At 42.3% G+C, this 19,058-nt stretch overlaps 1 protein-coding gene across 1 annotated transcript in view; it reads right to left on the reverse strand.

The window, feature by feature from the left end:
* Window positions 1–15,344, reverse strand: part of LOC143960420 (poly(3-hydroxybutyrate) depolymerase-like) — a 36,918-nt gene extending 21,574 nt beyond the window's left edge. The window contains exons 1-5 of the mRNA XM_077469011.1: window positions 15,218–15,344; window positions 11,962–12,081; window positions 3,498–3,695; window positions 989–1,080; window positions 787–897 (exon numbers count right to left, since the gene is read on the reverse strand). Coding sequence (XP_077325137.1) covers window positions 787–897; window positions 989–1,080; window positions 3,498–3,695; window positions 11,962–12,081; window positions 15,218–15,278 — 582 coding nt within the window. The 5' untranslated portion in view covers window positions 15,279–15,344. The remainder of the gene's footprint in view (window positions 1–786; window positions 898–988; window positions 1,081–3,497; window positions 3,696–11,961; window positions 12,082–15,217) is intronic.
* Between the last annotated feature and the right edge of the window lie 3,714 nt (window positions 15,345–19,058).

Consider the following 19,058-nt stretch of genomic DNA (forward strand, 5'->3'; position numbering starts at 1 on the left):
TATCGCCAAACCGGCTGAAAGATACTGGTACCACACGAGTGTTCTGCAAGTATTCAAGTTTCCTTATTCCTACATGTTCTGCGTCGAAGTCTGTGGCAGAGACTTATTTCTACATGTTATACAACAAAGTCTGTGGCAGAGACTTGTTCCTGATTTGAGAACCCTGTTGGCTGCTAGGCCTTGTGAGAGAGGGCCTATCCAACTAGAGTGAACATCCAGCTGTGAATGGCTATTCTCTGGATTCAGTGAAAGTAAGCAAGTTCTTTATTATTGACTTTGACACTAAGACTACCTGAACTTTTCTCCTAACCCTCTGATCCTATATTGAGAGACTGTTCGTTAACTACGTTTTTGCAAATAAAAATCCCTTTAAGAGGATCTGTCGTCAGTCTCTAAATTTTCTGGGCCATCTACCACGGGAACCCCTAGACATGCAAATCGAGGTGAAGAAGGTAACAGTTAGCCCAATCAAACCAGCAGCTCCTTCGGGGGTTAGTACTACATACACAAAGAATATTTCAGTTTTGTACGGTTGCATGCTCAACTAGTATATTTCTCAGTGATTGGCGAGAGAAAAACAATTACAGCATAAGCCTCATAGTGACTTCCAGCTTTTAGTAAAATCTCATGGGGCTGAGGAGACTGAAGATTCATACTGAAACAACAGGAGAAATACGAAGAACAGTCAAGAAGACTCACTACAGGAGGTCTATCACATTTACACAAATATGTATGGGGCATAGTAAAGATTACTAGCACTCTATAGCAGCTGGCATCCCACCTTACCTGCAGCCCACCATAGATGTGGTTCAAAGCCTCATAGGCACCGTTGTAGTTGCAGTTGTTGATGTATTCAAGATTTGTGGTTCCACAAGCCCCTCCATAGTAATCAGTAGGCTGTGAATAGAATATGAATGTGATTGTTTTAGTGTACAGTAATCAATAAGTCATCAGAAAATCAAATTGGTTATTGATAAGAGACCCTTACCATGCCATGTTCTGCTGCTACGTCATAGACAGTCTTAATGTTTGCAGCATTAGTATATCTTAGGTAGTAGTCCTCCTGTTTCTTCACCACCCCTGCAAAGCACAGAAAAAGACATACAGATGTGTGTGTCTTATTCACAATATGTACTACATGTTACTGTAATTACTGCCCCTGGCAATACCTTCATCAGAGACCCCTTCCCATTCAGTACATTTTTTAGATGTAGAGACACCTGGGGGTACAGAGAGGAAACTACAACAGGAATAAGGATCCAAAAAGGTAAAAAGACAGGGAGGAGGGGGTTCAGGAAATTAAGGTAAAAATGCACAGGGAGTGGAGAGAGATAAGGCAAGACATGCAACCAGAAAAGATAGGCATTCAGAAAGTGCCCACAAGCCCAATGGAGGAGTTTATTGTATTTAAAGATACTATTTTTTTCCTTCAAAAGGTCTTATTGAAACTTCTTTTAGGAAAAGCGTGAAGGTAACCTTGTGGTTTGATCTGGTGGAGGAGGGCCTAAAGGCGGTGGGTGATTTGTTGGATTTGATGGGTTAGGATAAATCCTCCTATGAGGAAGAGGAGGATGAGACTCTTTATGTTAGGAAATCTGATCTGAGGATTATATCTGCTAAAATGCCCCCCTTTAATAAGAACAGACTAATTAGCCACTTTTTTACCAGTGTTCAGGATGATTTGAAAAAAGTGAACCGGGCAATGAGTGAGGACAATTTATCCCAGGAAGAGAAGAGGGCTTTGAAAGAAAGAGAGGCGAAGGGGATCATAATAAAGAAAAGTGATAAAGAAGGTAATGTCCTACTTCCTGAGGACTAGTACAAAAATAAGTGAAGAGACAACTTGGTCGTCAGGAGACCTATCGCTGCTTAACTTCAAATCCCTTCCCTGAAGTAATTAGGATCTCAAACCAGAAATTGGCACTAGCTAAAGAGTTGGGTCTTCTACCAAGAGAGAATCTGAGTATTTGAAAGGTCGTGATTTTATTTCTCTGACTTTCTATAACATTTGAAAGTTACATAAAAGTCTGACAGATTTTCAGGGAAGCCCAATAGTGTCTGCTGTGGGGGACCACTTAAACGAGTAGGCAAATACTTGGAAAACCTAATTAAAGTCATGGTACCTAACTTGCAGTCCTTTGTTAAGGACACAGGATGTTCCATCCAAAATTGAAAATGTGGTTGTGGATGATGCTTCCATCCTGGTGAGGATAGATGTGGAATCCCTGTACACGTCAATCCCCCATCAGTGGGTTTATAGGCATTGGTACACTTTTTGAACCACGTCTTTCCATTAATGGGTCCACAAAACTAATTTTAGTTGGATATGTTGAAGTTTATGCTGTCTTTTTTCAATTTATGGGTGCCAACTATCAGAAACTTACAGGGACTTCAATGGGACCGCCATTAATGCCTGCATATGCATGTTTGCATTTAGGTTTTTGGGAGAAGATGGTAATGTATTGCAGTGGTTCTCAACTCTTTCCTCAAGTACCCCCAACAGGCCATGTTTTGGGAATTTCTCTTAGATAAAATAGCTGCCCAAAAAATCAAGCCATTGACTCTGATTTAAACCACTTGTGCAAGATAAAGGAAAATCTGCAAACATGGCCTGTTGGGGGTACTTGAGGACAGGGTTGAGAACCACTGATGTACTGTATGTGATACCTGACTTTCATGCTGATCCATTTGGCTACACTATATTTTATAACGCATTGGCAGTCTGGAATGGTACAGAACAGAAACCCCAACAATTTATGCGCATCCTAAATTGTAACAATAGCAATATAAGGTTAACTTTTACCAGTAATTTAAGTCAGATTTCAAAATTGGGAGGTTGTTAACAAAAACTTTCTGTAAATCCACATCCGCATCATCTTTATTCCAGCATTTTAACTATCTATATACTTCCTGGGCTGAGATACTGACTCATAGATGTCACAATCATGTAAACTCTGGTGCTTGGGCAGCTCTTCGCTGTGTCTGATACAGATCATCCCCTGCTGCAGTCTCTCACCTTGGGACCTGCTACAAAGTTACAACGTTGCAGTCTGATCACTGGAGGAGAGGAGACCGAGGAAATGTTTCCTTGTGCCAGCAGCAGACTGATGACATCATCTCAGCCTAGGCAAAGTCAATGACTGGAACTCAGAAAAAAATGATTTTTTTAATGCTAAAGGTGAAGCTTTTCTGAAAAATAATACTATTTCTGTATATTGTAATTTTTTTAAAATAGTTTTAAGGTTGTCAACAGAACAAGAGTGGTGGAGAAATCTTTCAAAAGAGACACTTGTCCTAGTGACAACTGTCTAAGAGGGAAACCCTCTCATCTTTGAGAGATTTTCTCTCTTTAGAAAAGGAAGAAATCGGACCCCCAAAAGAAACAGCCAGCCAGAAAGAAATACACTAAAAGTTGATATCTAAGGTGTAGTTTCAAGTCAACATCGTGTTGCATGAACTCGATTTAAACATTATCTTAGTATTTTCTGTAAACTTACCAGGAACCACTACAGAGTCACGAGATCCAGAAAAGATGAAGATTTTATCATTGGCGAGGTTTGATACAGGATCAATGAGAGCATTGTTTGCATAAATTTGGGTCCTTGAGATGAGGGAATTCACATCAATGCTTATTGGCATTTTCATGCAGGCATTGGTTGCAGTAAGCATGCTTCCTGCCGCACAATAATATGGTCCTGTGTTTGAAAAAATTGAAGATGCATTACTGTTGCAAGGTACTTTGCTAATAATTTTATCAAGATTTTAGGCTTTATTGGCTGAATGCATAGCTGGTAATTTAAATAAATACATTAAAAAGACCTGACAATTAAGTATAATAATTCAGCAACTCTTTTATTTGTCAGGAAGTTTTATTAAATTAACACCTTTAGCCAGATAGTCAAGAATGGCAATAACTACAATAAGAAACAGAACCTGTGTTAGTTGACTGTTTTTGCTTGGATTTTAACTGATCACTGTGCTTTTATGCTGTCTACTATGTAATATACTACTATAAATAAAGTGAATTGCAAAAAACAAACAAATATGAACATTTTTAAAAGAGACAGAGGCTCTTTAAAGTATGTACAGTCATAGCCAGTAACAAGACCAGGCTGGACAACAGCAGAGACTAGCAAAGAAATCATTAAGTTTTATCTTTTTTCATCTGTCTGTAATTCAGCTTTAAAAATTGTACAAATGGGGCGTGGCCTGAGAATGGCTGGATAAGGACGTATCCTTCCTGAGCTCCCGTCCTTCTCCCGGCCAATGAAGCCTATTTTGATCCACAGACACTAGCACTACTCCGGGGAATACATCCCTCAAAGTGGAGAGCCAGAGGGTAGAACGGCTCACCCAAATGGAGAGGTCCCAGTGGAGCGATCGATCAGTTTCTCGGCAGAGCAGCCCCCTGGATCAGAGCATTGCGGAACCATGTGGAGGTACAAGCTGCACTTCACCGTAGGCAGACCGGCCGGCGTCTCCAGCTACATCACAAGAATCAGAAACGTACTTGGAGACCCCAGTGGCATTGCAGGCGAGCTCTGAGACCCCACCGAACACTTGAGTAAGCATGGCAAGAAATGCGGAGCTGTGGGCACTTCTCCGTGCCCTCCCCACTAAAGCTGATATTGAATCATTTATTGGACGCATTGAATTACAGCACAAGCAGCACATGCAGGAGGTGAGGGGGGAACTGGGCGCATTAGCTAGCAAATTGATTGCAGGGGAGAACTCAATGGCAAGTTTGGAGCATAGAGTGACTGCCCTGGAAAGCCTTCAGAACGCACACATTGAGGTGGCTGAGATGCTGCAATTACACATGGAGGAGATGGAGGACCGGAGCAGGAGGAACAATCTCCGCCTGCGAGGTCTCCCTGAGGCGACGGGGGTGGAGGATCTCTCGGCCACTGCTGCAGCGATTTTCTGTGGATGCCTGGGCAACCCCCTACCCACAAATCTCGTATTTGACAGAATACACTGGGCTCTGGGGCCGCACTCCACTTATCCCAACAGGCCGAGGGATGTTATCTGTCGCCTCCACCACTATACTCATAAGGAAGCTATCACCCGTAAAGCGTTTGAGGCAGGAGACGTGGATTTTGACGGGGCGGCAGTGAAAATTCTCCCGGATGTCTCCCAGGCAACTCTACAAAGGAGAGCCATGCTCCGCCCAGTACTCGAGCTAGCCCAGCGGCGGGCTGCTACATATCGCTGGGGATAACCTCTATCCGTGACTTTTAAAAAGGAGCAACAATTTTTTACTCTCCCTTCCCCAAGAGACCTGCCAAACCTGTTTGTTTTTCTGGAGACAGACCCCATCAGGATTCCGAACTGGCTGCAGTTCATCCCCCATGTGGGAGGTCGAGCCAACCAGCAATCCTCGCAGAGGCATCCACTACCTCGCCCGCAAAGACAACGCCAGAGATCCCAGGCGCCTTCACCGGAGGGGTCACGTGAGTTATAACTGCTTTTGTCCCCCCCTCCCCTTCTAGTCATTAACAGCCCCTATCCCAAGCACTTTTAGTGGCACTGCACCAGTTTCCCTGGACCTAACTTTCTACTGCCGATTGGGCCCCCCTGGGGACCTTGACTTGGGCAATGTTTACATCCCCTGTTGTCCGAGGCAACCTCATGATACAGACGCTTTGCTGAGCCTCTGACCCCATTGCTTGATAAGGTCACCTAATAAAAAACGCTACGCAGTTAAATGAACTGAGCCGGTATAGGTGACATGGGGTCATTGATGCAATACTAGGGTCCTCTGGGTGGGGTGACTGCTGCACCCGCTGGGACTCGGACACTGGGACTTTTGCATGCGACCAGACGCCTGTCATTTTGGCGGCCTTGTGGCTGCACAGACTCAGCTGTTACTAGAGGACAGTGGCAGGAACTTTGAGTAAAGGGGCCGCCCCTTTCCGATAAGAAGGGGTACCCGAACACTTCTGTGGGCAATACACCCTTGATGAGTCATGGGGGCTAAGCCTGAGTAGGTTAATCCTGCACACTCTCCTTGGAACAAACAGAAAACTTTCCAGTACGCTGACAGACACAGGAATGTTTATTGTTGATGTTGCATTTCATTTTATGGTCCTACAGGGGTCACTGTGGTTGTGCTGCTTGCTAGTTAATGTGGATCTATGTGGGAGGTATAGGAGTGGCGGGTGACCCCGGGCAGGGAGCATCCTACTGACCCAGTACTGTTTGCGCTTACGCTGACGATTTATTCTTTCCCCTAAAAACCCGCTGATCTCTCTCCCGAACTTGCTCCGGGAATTCAATATCTATGGGAATATATCCAACCTCAAAATAAATTATAACAAGTCAGAGGCCATGGGAGTAGGCATACCCAATTCGACCATGCAGACATTACGCTCCAATTTTCATTTCAAATGGACAGAGACTGCCTTAAAGTACCTAGGCGCTTTTGTACCAGCTAACCTCAGTCACACCTTTCATCTAAATTTTCCCCCTCTAATTGCTAAAACCCGTTCCCTATTGGATAGATGGCAGGGGGGCCTTCACTCCTGGTTCGGCAGATGCAATCTTATCAAAATGTGTATATTACCTAAATTCCTATACCTGCTGCAGGCACTTTCGATCCATATGCCTATGACATTTTTCAAACAGGTAAATAGTCAGTTCTACAAATTTATATGGGCTAACAGAAAGCCGAGATTACCCCGTTCCCTTCTCTCCCTGCCAAAAATTTGTGGAGGGCTCGCAATCCCAGACGTGAAGAAATACCACCAGGCAGTTCAGCTGGGCACAATTATAGACTGGAGCCGTCACCAAAAGCTGAAGCTGTGGACACGCCTGGAACAGGCGCAGACACAGATTCCCTTACAGGGCTCTGTATGGTGCTGGGACACCTCCCTACTGAGGTTAAGAGTCACCCGCTGATAGAGACGACTCTCCGGGTGGGGTCACATGCATGCTTTACCCAATCACTATCCACACCAAATTCACCCTTATTCCACATTATAGGGAATCCAAAATTCCCTCCGGGACTAGACCCTCAGACTAGCACTATGTTTAAAGACATGAGCTTTACACAAGCGAGACACTTTGTGCAGAACAAACACTGGCCTTCTTTAGAAGCACTTCGAAGTGAAACAGGTACCTTCAGGCTGTTGTTTTGGACGGCAATACGTCTCAGACACTTCCTCATATCTATACCTAATCCACATGAGTTTGAAAGGCCCCTCACCCCCTTTGAATCTCTCTGCTCGGGAGAGGACAGACTTCTGAGAATGTTATCCACAACATACAACCTCCTGATATCTCCGACAGAAAGCCCACCTCCACTATGGATAAGTAAATGGGAAAAAGACCTGAACTGTACATTCACTTTTGGCCAGACTCAAAGTGTGATAGCGCTAGCACTAAAATCCTCTAGATGTACAAAAGTACAAGAAGCTAACTACACACTCATGACACGGTGGAACTTGACCCCACATGTCTTACATACCTACTACCTGAACACCTCAGCACTGTGCTGGAGATGTCAGGGGGACAGAGGCACCTTGCTCCACATATTTTGGTCTTGCCCAAAGCTATCACACTTTTGGTCTGTAATCAGAACGACTCTACAGAAATTGACAAACTTCGTCATCTCAAATGACCCCGCATTCTTTCTGCTACATATAAATACAATGTCGATCAGGAAATACAAAAAATCAGTCATATGTCATCTGTTAAACGCTGCGAAATCTTGTATCCCGCTTAACTGGAAAAGTCAGTCCCCACCAACAGTAGCTAGTTGGATTCAGAGAATGGAGGACATTAGGAGAATGCAAGACCTGGTGCATACAGCGAGTCAACAGGAAGAAAAATACAAAGCGACATGGGAAATATGGCTCCATTTCATCATATCCCCAGAGGGTATGACCCTTAAAATAACACGAGAAGCTAACTCCCTGATACATACAGAATGTGGGAGCCGTCTGAGACCAACCAGGGTCCCCCCCCCCCTGTCTTCCCCCCCATCCATCCCTACCCCCTTCCCCTTCTTACCTTACCCTTCCCATGTTTTCATCCTCCTTTACCCGGGAGGCCTCCATATGTTGGAAATCATCACCCCCCACCTCCTCCCCTCCGCTTATTGAGTCCTACCCAGTGAGGTGGTTGGGGGGGGGGCAGGAGCTGATGTTGGATCGCTCTTTTGGAACCAGTAGCCTCAGATTTGGATCTTACAGATGGGAAGGGTCCTGAACCCTACATTAACAGCTTCTGAGGCCGCGTACACACGCGGGGACTGTTCGCTCAACTTTGTCCGTCAAACAGTTTCAGCGGACAGTCCGCTCAAAATTAGCATGGATGGACTTGCCCACACACGACGAACGAACAGTCCGCTGAAACCGTGCGCGATGACGTGAACGGCACGTACGACGGGACTAGAAAACGACGTCCTATACACTGCAATGCAACCTTCGGCGTGTAAATTCTTTCTGAGCATGCGCGAGACTTAGTTTGACGAACAAGCCTACACACGGGCGGACTGTCCGCTCAAACCAAGTTTCAGCGGACAGTTTTTCGGAATTTCCGAAAAACTTTGTTCGTCAGACTGTCCGCTGAAACTGTCCGCTGAAAGCCCACACACGAGCGGACTGTCCGCCGAAACACTGTTCAGCGGACAAAGTTGAGCGAATAGTCCCCGCGTGTGTACGCGGCCTGAGGCCTGGGCAGATGATATATAGTAAAGTGGAAATTTTGTACATATTCGGGGTATGCAGTCCCCTTGCTTGTGTTTGTTGATCAGGAGGGCCTCCTCTTCTTCCCCTTTATACCTTGCTGTATTTTGTTGCATAAGTTGTATTTGTTGTATTCGCTCTTCTTGGGCATTAATAAAATTTATATTTGAAAAAAAAAATTGCACAAAAAAAAAGTATGTACAGTTAATTAACGTATTTACTTATGGCTAGTTGCACATTTTTCTATATCACACAAGATGTTAACCAGGTGAAGAAAGTGACTGTGCATATTTTGTTGTTTAAATGTCATGCCATCTTTACTTTGAAATGTTTCCTGTAAATTAAAAAAAAAACTGAATGCTTTTGTACATTTGTAAAGAAAATATTAGATTTTTTTTTGATGAGTAGAATACTAAAATGTCGCAACTCAGCACTGCCTGCATGGAATTTCTTGAGCTGGGTTTTCCAATGGTGACAACAGTGGCTCATGCCTGCATATAAATGTAGAAACAGCCACTTTTTACAGTAGTCTATATAGTAATCTCCGGTTAGAAGCCCATGTGACAGGGTGACAATGCAGGACCAAAAGTTGGGAGACAGGGACAGAGTGTTGTCACCCCATAACAGGAAGCACCTGAACCAACTCCATCATGGCAGGATCAACATGGATTATTTTTACTCAAAGACAATAGCTACCGCTTCCTATCTCCTATTTTACATGGACACACATGGGGTGCCCGGGCCTCGCCCCCCCCCCCCCCCCCCCGGCAGTAAAAAAAAAAAGTAAAAAAAATATTAATTTTCATTTAACCACTTCTCGAGCAGCGCACGACGATGTACGTCAGCAGAATGACACGGGCAGGCAAATTGGCATACAGGTACGTCCATTTGAAATTGCCGCCCTGCCATCGCATGCGCGCCGCTGGTCAGGACCTCCGCGAGTCCGGTCATGGGTCCCGCAGACTCGATCGCCGCGGGGATACCCGCGATCATCTCATGGGGAGGCTGAACGGGGAGAGGTGGAAGTAAACAGCATCTCCCCATTCTGCCTAGCAACAAGTGACACTGATTTCTGCACACAGCCCAGCCCCCCACAGTTAGTAACACGCCCCTAGGACACACTTAACCCCTACACTGCCACCCCCTGGTTAATCTCTTCACTTCCAGTGTCATTTACACAGGAATCAGTGCATTTGTATAGCACTGATTGCTGTATAAATGACAATGGTCCCAAAAATGTGTCAAAAATGTCCGATGTGTCCGCCATAATGTCGCAATAAAAATCGCTGATCACCACCATTACTAGTAAAAAAAAACGCAAACCAATCAATAATCACTTATTGTCATTTTTTTTACCAAAAATATGTAGAAGAATACGTATCTGCCTAAACTGAGGAAAAAAAATGTTTTTTTATATATTTTTTGGGGGATATTTATTATAGCAAAAAGTAAAAAATAATGCGTTTTTTCAAGATTGTCGCTCTTTTTTGGTTTATAGTGCAAAAAATAAAAACTGCAGGGATGATCAAATACCACCAAAAGAAAGCTCTATTTGTGGGGAAAAAAGGACTTCAATTTTGTGTGGGAGCCACGTCGCACGACCGTGCAATTGTCAGTTAAAGCGACGCAGTGACGAATCGCAAAACGTGGTCTGTTCTTAAGCCAGCAAAATGGTCCGGTCTGAAAGTGTCCCTTTAAATAATTTTTTTTAAATGTCCTTATGTTTTAAAAAAAATAAACTTGCTCTGTGGCGCAGTCGAGCTCGCCACAGCTTCTGGCGCGATGGACTGGCTGGGCAAGTGCAGCGCATAGACTCATATCCAATGGACAGCAGCACAACACCCCCCCACTTATCAAATTCATTCATTTCTTTGGGTGGTTGGATGGCAGCACTCAAAAAAAAGAGAGAAGACACCAAGAGTAAGGACATGTGTGAGCTGAAAAATCTCAGTAAATTAATACCTGTGCTGTTACCAATTATAGATGATCTTGTATGATCTCAGAGAATTCATACCGGTGACTGATGATTGTGGTATGATCTTATACTTGTGACCAATGATCCCAGTATAATCTCATACCTGTGACCAATGATTTTAGTATGTTCTTATACCTCTTACTGATGCTTGCAGTATGATGTCATACCTGTGACCGATGGTCGTAGTATGCTCTCATATCTGTGACCCATGAATGTAGTATGATGTCATACCTGTGACATGCTTGCAGTATGATGTCATACTTGTGCCCGATGGTCGTAGTATGCTCTCATATCTGTGACCCATGAATGTAGTATGATGTCATATCTGTGACCCATGATTGTAGTATGATGTCATACCTGTGACCCATGATTGTATTATAATGTCATACCTGTGAACCATCATTGTAGTATGATGTCATACCTGTGACCCGTAATTGTATTATAATGTCATACCTGTGACTCATGATTTCAGTATGATGTCATACCTCTGGCCCATGATCGTAGTATGATCTCATACTACTACACAGAATTTGCAGAGCCCGGTGTATAATGTGCAGCCTGGTATATGATGTGCAGAGCCCTGGCTATAATGTGCAGCCTGATATATGATGTGCAGAGCCCTGTGTATAATGTGCAGCCTGGAATATGATGTGGATTCTATAAGGGGTGTGACTTATGACAAGTGGGAGGGGCCAACCGTGGAGGGGCAGGGTCTTGTGCCCCCCCATCCTAAAACTTCACCAGCTGCCACTGCATATACATAATGTATTTACTATTTATGGAATAATGAACTAATCTTAGACTATTTGTTAACCATTTTATACATAATACCCCTTGATTAAGCTCTCACTTTGCGCCGGGATATATTGTTTTGCACTATTATATCGAAAGCTGCCAATTTAACAGTAGTATAATTTTATTTATTTTTTTGGAATTGCTATAACAGGTAATGCTTTTTTGAGATCTTAGTTTACTTTCATTTTACGCATGCGTTTGCAAATGCGTGCGGACTAAACCCCTGTTTTTAACGCATACTGTTAGACAGGTTAATTTGGTTGTCTGCGAGCTGGTGGTAAGTAGGCTTTGTTTTTTTCCTGGGCATTCCCCAGACATTGTTGTTACTTGTTTTAATAATGACTTGGGAAGAAGAATTAACAGTGTGTGTGTATTTATTGGTGTATTTAACAGGTGTATTTATTGACTTGATTTTCAACAAACTGTAAAAATACATTTTGCATTTAATTAAGTTATTTTTACTGTTTATTCCTGTTTATTTGACAGCAAGTAAAAGCATACCTCCAGCAAAAAGAGCTGCTCCAATGATCTTCTTAGATTGTGCAACATGGAACTGATTGGCCATATATGATCCTGATGATAGTCCGGACACTGAGATGGCAGAATCCAAATTGTAACTGCCTGCAAAAATGTAATAGTTTGGATTTGTGGTAAGATCACTAGCCAATATTAAAGGAAACTTTTACAACAACAAAACTAATATCAAATGTGAATATTCAAAACCTTTTATATATATCATCACCCAGTACATCAGCATCTTAGTACAACTATTTTACTCAAATGCATGACACTCAAATACATGCTACTGACCCATTGGGTGAGCAACTCATTTTTTCTTTGTATATACTTTTTACTGAATTATTATTGTATAAAATTCTTAAGTATAATCTATTTGATTTGTGCCTTGTTTAACGTGGTGTGCCCATTTTACTGCAGCTGCTGACTATTAATAATCGGACACTTACCTGTCCCAGGGTCCAGCGATGCGGGGATCGAAGCCCCACTCAGCCCCCCCTCCATTCAGCGGTGCCGGCATTATAACTGTGGGCGCCCGGCTGCTGCTTCACAGCCAGGCACCCACTGCGCATGCGGGAGCGGCGCCGCACGTTGTGAGTGGCCGCCCAATTAACTGGGACTTGTCATGTGTCCCAGATGATTGACAAGAGGAAGGGGGCAGAGCTGAGCCCTTCCTGTGCCGAGGGGAAGTGATGTCACCAGCCCAGGCACTGAAGGAGGCAGACTACGAGGGACCCCCTAGCAACAGCCATTTAGAGGTGAGTAAAAAAAAAATTTCCAATTTTTTTTTTTTTTGGGGAATATTAATGATTTTTTTTTTGTGTGTGCAACCCCACTTTAAGTATTTGTCTTATAGATTATTCCTCCTGAAGAAGCAGTAAATGCACCACAAAACTAGTAGAGGAAAAGCCATTTCTTGAGATATACTTCATCAACAGATACCTTTTGGGGGAACCCTGAGTATTTGTTTATTGAATTTTCTTAAATTCTGCTTTTAAATGTATTTTTGTATTTTAATCTCTTATGTAATAAATAATCTTTTTATATATCAATTATGTTATTGTTTATCAGTACCGAGATAGTCCACCACAACCACTGAGGTCAGGAACAAGTGTATGGCCATCTTCAGCAACTGACCCACTTCCCCACCCTCATTTCTTTTCTCATATGCATGTTTAATACGTTAATACTCCTGATAATTCTTGTAGCATGGTCTCCCCTGGCTCAGTTCTTGTCCACATTGGACTCTTGTGTGGCCCCACCCACCTTGAGGTGTTTCCACATCTCCATTAAAGTGAATATAAAAGAGGGAGAAAGTAGCTCAAGAAAGGTGTGCAGACCATTGAACGCACAGAGACATAAGAGACCATAAGGTAGGTTTAGTCTTAAGGTTCTACCAAACACCTAAAAACTATAAAAAAATCTGTTTTTTAATCCAAAAAACTCTTTATTAGGTATAAAGAAGGTATACCAAGGGTATGAGAAAGACATTATACTCCTGTGAAATGTGTTACAACAAATGGTTGACATAAACAGAGGTGTACAAAATATTTCAAATTGGGCATGCAGCACATGGCAAAGCTGAAGGTAGCGGAAAAACATAGAATTGGGGAGATCATTTTTCAATTCCTGAAACGACTTGACTCTATTGCTAATAAATGCAGTTTAAACATCAGGTAAGGTAAGCAATTCTGGAAGGTTTGAATTACCCCAGAGTGGTGCGTGAGTAGAGGGTGCGTGCCTCTGCTCGGAGGGAAGGGGTCAGAAATCCTACTATTAACCTACTATCCTACTATTAAGAGTGGTGTGTGGAGTGGTGTGTGAGTAGAGGGAGCCTCCAACCTGCATACTGCCAATTCCCAAATCTTACAATGGTGATAGACCATTCCCTTACAACCTCCCAATGTATAAAAAATGTGAATGTCACTAAGGAGAATCTGGAAGGGGTGTGAGACCCAGGCTCTTTTTATGCATGATAGAGTGAGATACCTATGTTTATCCTCTATGTCAAAATAAAAAAGGGAGAGTTGGGCAGCTAGATAGTACACATTAAGATCTGGAAAGGCGGTGCCACCGATATTCATAGGATTTTTCAAGGAGCACCAAACAAACAAGTTAAGAATAGAGTCCATAGTTTTAAATACGTGGAGTGGCAGGCACACTGGAGAGTGCCAGAACATATAAAGGATTGTGGGCAGCAGGATCATTTTAACTAGACTTATGCGTCTCATGACCCCAAGGGGGAGACAGGACCAAGTCTGAGTTTTTGGTTTTAAGCAATTCAAAAAGAGATTCTAAATTAAGTCTAGCATATTCTACTGGAGACCGGCTAACCTGAACTCCTAAATACTTGATCTGGCTTGAATAAAAGGAAGATGAGCTTGAGCAGCTTATGGGGTCCCCAGGTCTAAGGGGAGGATTTGGAACTTACCCCAATTAATTTGTAGGCCAGAGAATTCCCCAAAGTGTTCTATGAGAGGCAAAGCTGCTGTTAAAGAGTGTCCCACGTCTTTCAGGTACAGCAACATATCACCAGCATAAAGACTGATTAATTCAACCAATATCCCTGACCTAAGTCCTTTAATATCAGGGTGTGCTCTTATGGCTAGTGCCAGTAGTTCCACTGCCAGAGCATAGAGTAGCGGAGACAGCGGTCATCCCTGGCGCATGCCTCTACTCAGAGGGAAGGGGCCAGAAATCCTACTATTAACCATAAAATCAGTTTTTTAAAGAACTGACTCCTTAAGAAATATGCAAAAGGTTGAGAAAGTAATATTTCATTGTTAAGCCAGGTCATAGATGGTTCAAATTTCAGGCAGTTAGCACGAACCGGCCCAGATTCGTACCATCCATGGGCAGGCTAATTGTACCCAAGTCAATCCATTGATCGACTTAGGTACAACCAGCATGTAGAATTTTTCATGCAATGTTTGCCAGTGGCTTCAGCCACTAGCAATAATCCCTGTGTGTTCGCACTGTATTGATGGGGGAAATGTTGCAAATTTCTTTCCTGCAACCCGTGGTTGCAAAAAAGGAAATCGCACCATCTATAGCCAGGTTTAGTATCTTCAGCATCAGATCATTTGATATACTTATCATCAGACTCTACAAAACCTACAGCTTACTAGCAGTGTCTGTTTTAATGCTATAATATCTGATATGAAGGACAAAATTCATTCACCCTGTGGATCTCTGCTTCATGATAATAAATATATCTTAATAATATCTTATAATATCTTACCAAGACGTATCTGTCCATGGACAAAGCCTACAAAGGCGAGGAACAAGATGTAACCACTCATTTTCAGTGTCAGAGGCAGACTTTCAGTGGTATGAGGATAATTCCTACCTCACTTATGAAACCCTAGGTTTTTATATAACAGTAAAAACAAGTTTTAATCTTGAACAAATAAGATGCTTTGTAGCTGTGTGAAAAACATCTGCTAAACAGCCATGACATTTGATAAGTACTATTTTAGTATGGAGGCAAGATTTAGCAAAGTAAACAAACTACACAGAAGCTGCTCAAGCATAGTTTTTTTATGCAGAAAATAAGGTAAAAAATGGAGAGCTAGAACAGCAACTAGTGTGATCTGAAAACAGTTCCAAAGGTCCAGAGGTGTCCTAAGGCAAAGTTCACGTGCTACTGGAATCGGACCTGTGTTAAAGTTCTGGTCTGTGTCAGTGTAGGCAGCCAGCTGTAAAGAGCAGAAGCGACTGATGTCTGCTCACTGTATACATGTTTCCCCCATGATATTGGGCTAGAAGCAGTGCAACACTTTCTCCATCAAGATCCCTTAATGAATCCTAGGCAAGCTTATTTCATTATGTTATTCACAAAACTATTTTAAGTTTGAAAATCAATATTACAGACAGGTCCAAGGCACAGCTATGGGGGCAAACTTTGCCCCCAGCTATGCGAACCTTACAATGGGCCTCTGGGAACAGCATTCCCTATTCAAAACACATCATCTATCTTGGACCATATACACATAGTTATCTGGGATGGCACTAAGTCTGAAGCTGACGATTTTGTCTCGTACTGCAACAACAATAACCTCGGTCTGTCTTTCACATCAGTATGTGACCCTGATACATTGGCCTTCCTCCATTTAGAATTGGGTCACACAGACACAACTATAAGTGCCCAAAAATAACACCAAACCAACTGCAGACAACTGATATCTTCATTTACGCAGCTGTCATCATCCCAGGTGGACATCCAATATACCTAATGCCATGTACACACGACCGGACTTTCCGGCAGACTACAACCGCCAGTCTTCCTGACGGACTTTTGGCGGACTTCCGACTGACTTTCTGACCGAACGGACTTGGCCACACACAAGCACACCAAAGTCTGACCGCGATGACGTACGACCGGACTAGACTAAGAAAGTTCATAGCCAGTAGCCAATACCTGCCCTTCGGACTAGTATACAGACAAACAGACAATACAGACAAACTGATTTTTCAACCGGACTCGAGTCCGTCGGAAAGATTTGAAACATGTTCTAAATCTAAAGTCCATCTGATTTTCTGACAGCAAAGGTCCGATGAAGCCCACACATGGTCGAATTGTCCAACGAATTCATTCCGTCTGACCTTTGCTGTCAAAGTCCAGCCGTGTGTACACAGCATTAGAGTCAATTCTGCCATTTAAAACATAATTGCACCCGCTTAGAGGACTACTCCACACAGGGAGACCTCTGTAAACCAAATTTTTTGGAAAAAGCATATATATATATATATATATATATATATATATATATATATATATATATATATATACACAGTGCCTTGCAAAAGTATACGGCCCCCTTGAACTTTTCAACCTTTTGGCACATTTCAGGCTTCAAACATAAAGATATAAAATTTTAATTTTTTGTGAAGAATCACCAACAAGTGGGACACAATTGTGAAGTGGAACAAAATCTATTGGATAATTTAAACTTTTTTAGCAAATAAAAAACTGAAAAGTGGTGCGTGCAAAATTATTCGGCCCCTTTACTTTCAGTGCAGCAAACTCACTCCAGAAGTTCAGCGAGGATCTCTGAATGATCCAATGTTGTCCTAAATGACTGATGGTGATAAATAGAATCCACCTGTGTGTAATCAAGTCTCTGTATAAATGCACCTGCTCTGTGATAGTCTCAGGGTTCTGTTGAAAGCGCAGAGAGCATCATAAAGACCAAGGAACACACCAGGCAGGTCCATAATACTGTTGTGGAGAAGTTTAAAGGCGGATTTGGATACAAAAAGATTTCCCAAGCTTTAAACATCCCAAGGAGCACTGTGCAAGCGATCATTTTGAAATGGAAGGAGTATCAGACCACTGCAAATCTACCAAGACCTGGCTGTCCCTCTAAACTTTCAGCTCAGACAAGGAGAAGACTGATCAGAGATGCAGCCAAGAGGCCCATGATCACTCTGGATGAACTGCAGAGAACTACAGCTGAGGTGGGAGATTCTGTCCATAGGACAACAATCAGTCATACACGACACAAATCTGGCCTTTATGGAAGAGTGGCAAGAAGAAATCAATTTCTCAAAGATATCCATAAAAAGTCTCGTCTAAAGTTTGCCACAAGCCACCTGGGAGACACACCAAACATGTTGAAGAAGGTGCTCTGGTCAGATGAAACCAAAATCAAACTTTTTGCCCACAATGCAAAACGATATGTTTGGCGTAAAGGCAACACAGCTCATCACCCTCAACACACCACCCCCACTGTCAAACATGGTGATGGCAGCATCATGGTTTGGGCCTGCTTTTCTTCAGCAGGGACAGGGAAGTTGGTTAAAATTGAGGGGAAGATGGATGCAGCCAAATACAGGACCATTCTGGATGAAAAACTGTTGGAGTCTGCAAAAGACCTGAAACTGGGACGGAGATTTATCTTCCAACAAGACAATGATCCCAAACATACAGCAAAATCTACAAAGGAATGGTTCACAAATAAACGTATCCAGGTGTTAGAATGGCCAAGTCAAAGTCCAGACCTGAATCCAATCGAGAATCTGTGGAAAGAGCTGAAAACTGCTGTTCACAAACGCTCTCCATCCAACCTCACTGAGCTCGAGCTGTTTTGCAAGGAAGAATGGGCAAGAATTTCAGTCTCTCGATGTGCAAAACTGATAGAGACATACCCCAAGCGACTTGCAGCTGTAATCGCAGCAAAAGGTGGCTCTACAAAGTATTAACGCAAGGGGGCCGAATAATTTTGCACGCCCCACTTTTCATTTTTTTATCAGTTAAAAAAGTTTCAAAAATCCAATAGATTTCGTTCCACTTCACAAGTGTGTCCCACTTGTTGGTGATTCTTCACAAAAAATAAAAATGTTATATCTTTATGTTTGAAGCCTGAAATGTGGCAAAAGGTTGAAAAGTTCAAGGGGGCCAAATACTTTCGCAAGTCACTGTATATGTATATATATATTTTTATATATATATATATATATATATATATATATATATATATATATATATATATATATATATATATATAAAATGTGTATGTGTTTAGATGTAATTGAGTTTTTGCCATAATTTTGCATGTGTTCCTCTATACACGCCTTTTAAACATATATTTTTTATACATATTTTTCAACAGGACCTTTACGCTCAAATAGAGATTGTCTTGTCTCTGCATGTTTATTTGTAAGTATATCACGGTGGACCAAATATTAGCAATCATATTGATTATAATAGTTTTTTAATCCGATTTTTATTACCATTCTTATTTGTAATTTTCTACTTCCCATGTAATAATTTTACCTATGAACTCATACACTTTAATAGTATTAACGCAAGCATTGTTGTAAAATTATCTGCACATTATTAGTGAGAGACCAGCCGTGACTTGTAATAGTAACTGCACAGCCTTGAGTCTAAAAATGCAAAAAATGTAAAGCAAAACCTGAGATCTAACTTCATCAGTGGCCAAAATTTTCTCTATGTCACTTTCTTCCTGCTTTAGGCCACAAATATACTTAACGCCCTCAGTTAGATAATCATCTGAGAATTACAATACTTGAAAAAAACGTTTTCAAAGCAATGCAAAAGAGATAATTGTATTTTG

Source organism: Lithobates pipiens, unplaced genomic scaffold (assembly GCF_037356315.1).
Source record: "Lithobates pipiens isolate NorthernLeopardFrog02 unplaced genomic scaffold, aLitPip1_a1.2 Scaffold_8, whole genome shotgun sequence".
Taxonomy (NCBI): Eukaryota; Metazoa; Chordata; class Amphibia; order Anura; family Ranidae; genus Lithobates; species Lithobates pipiens.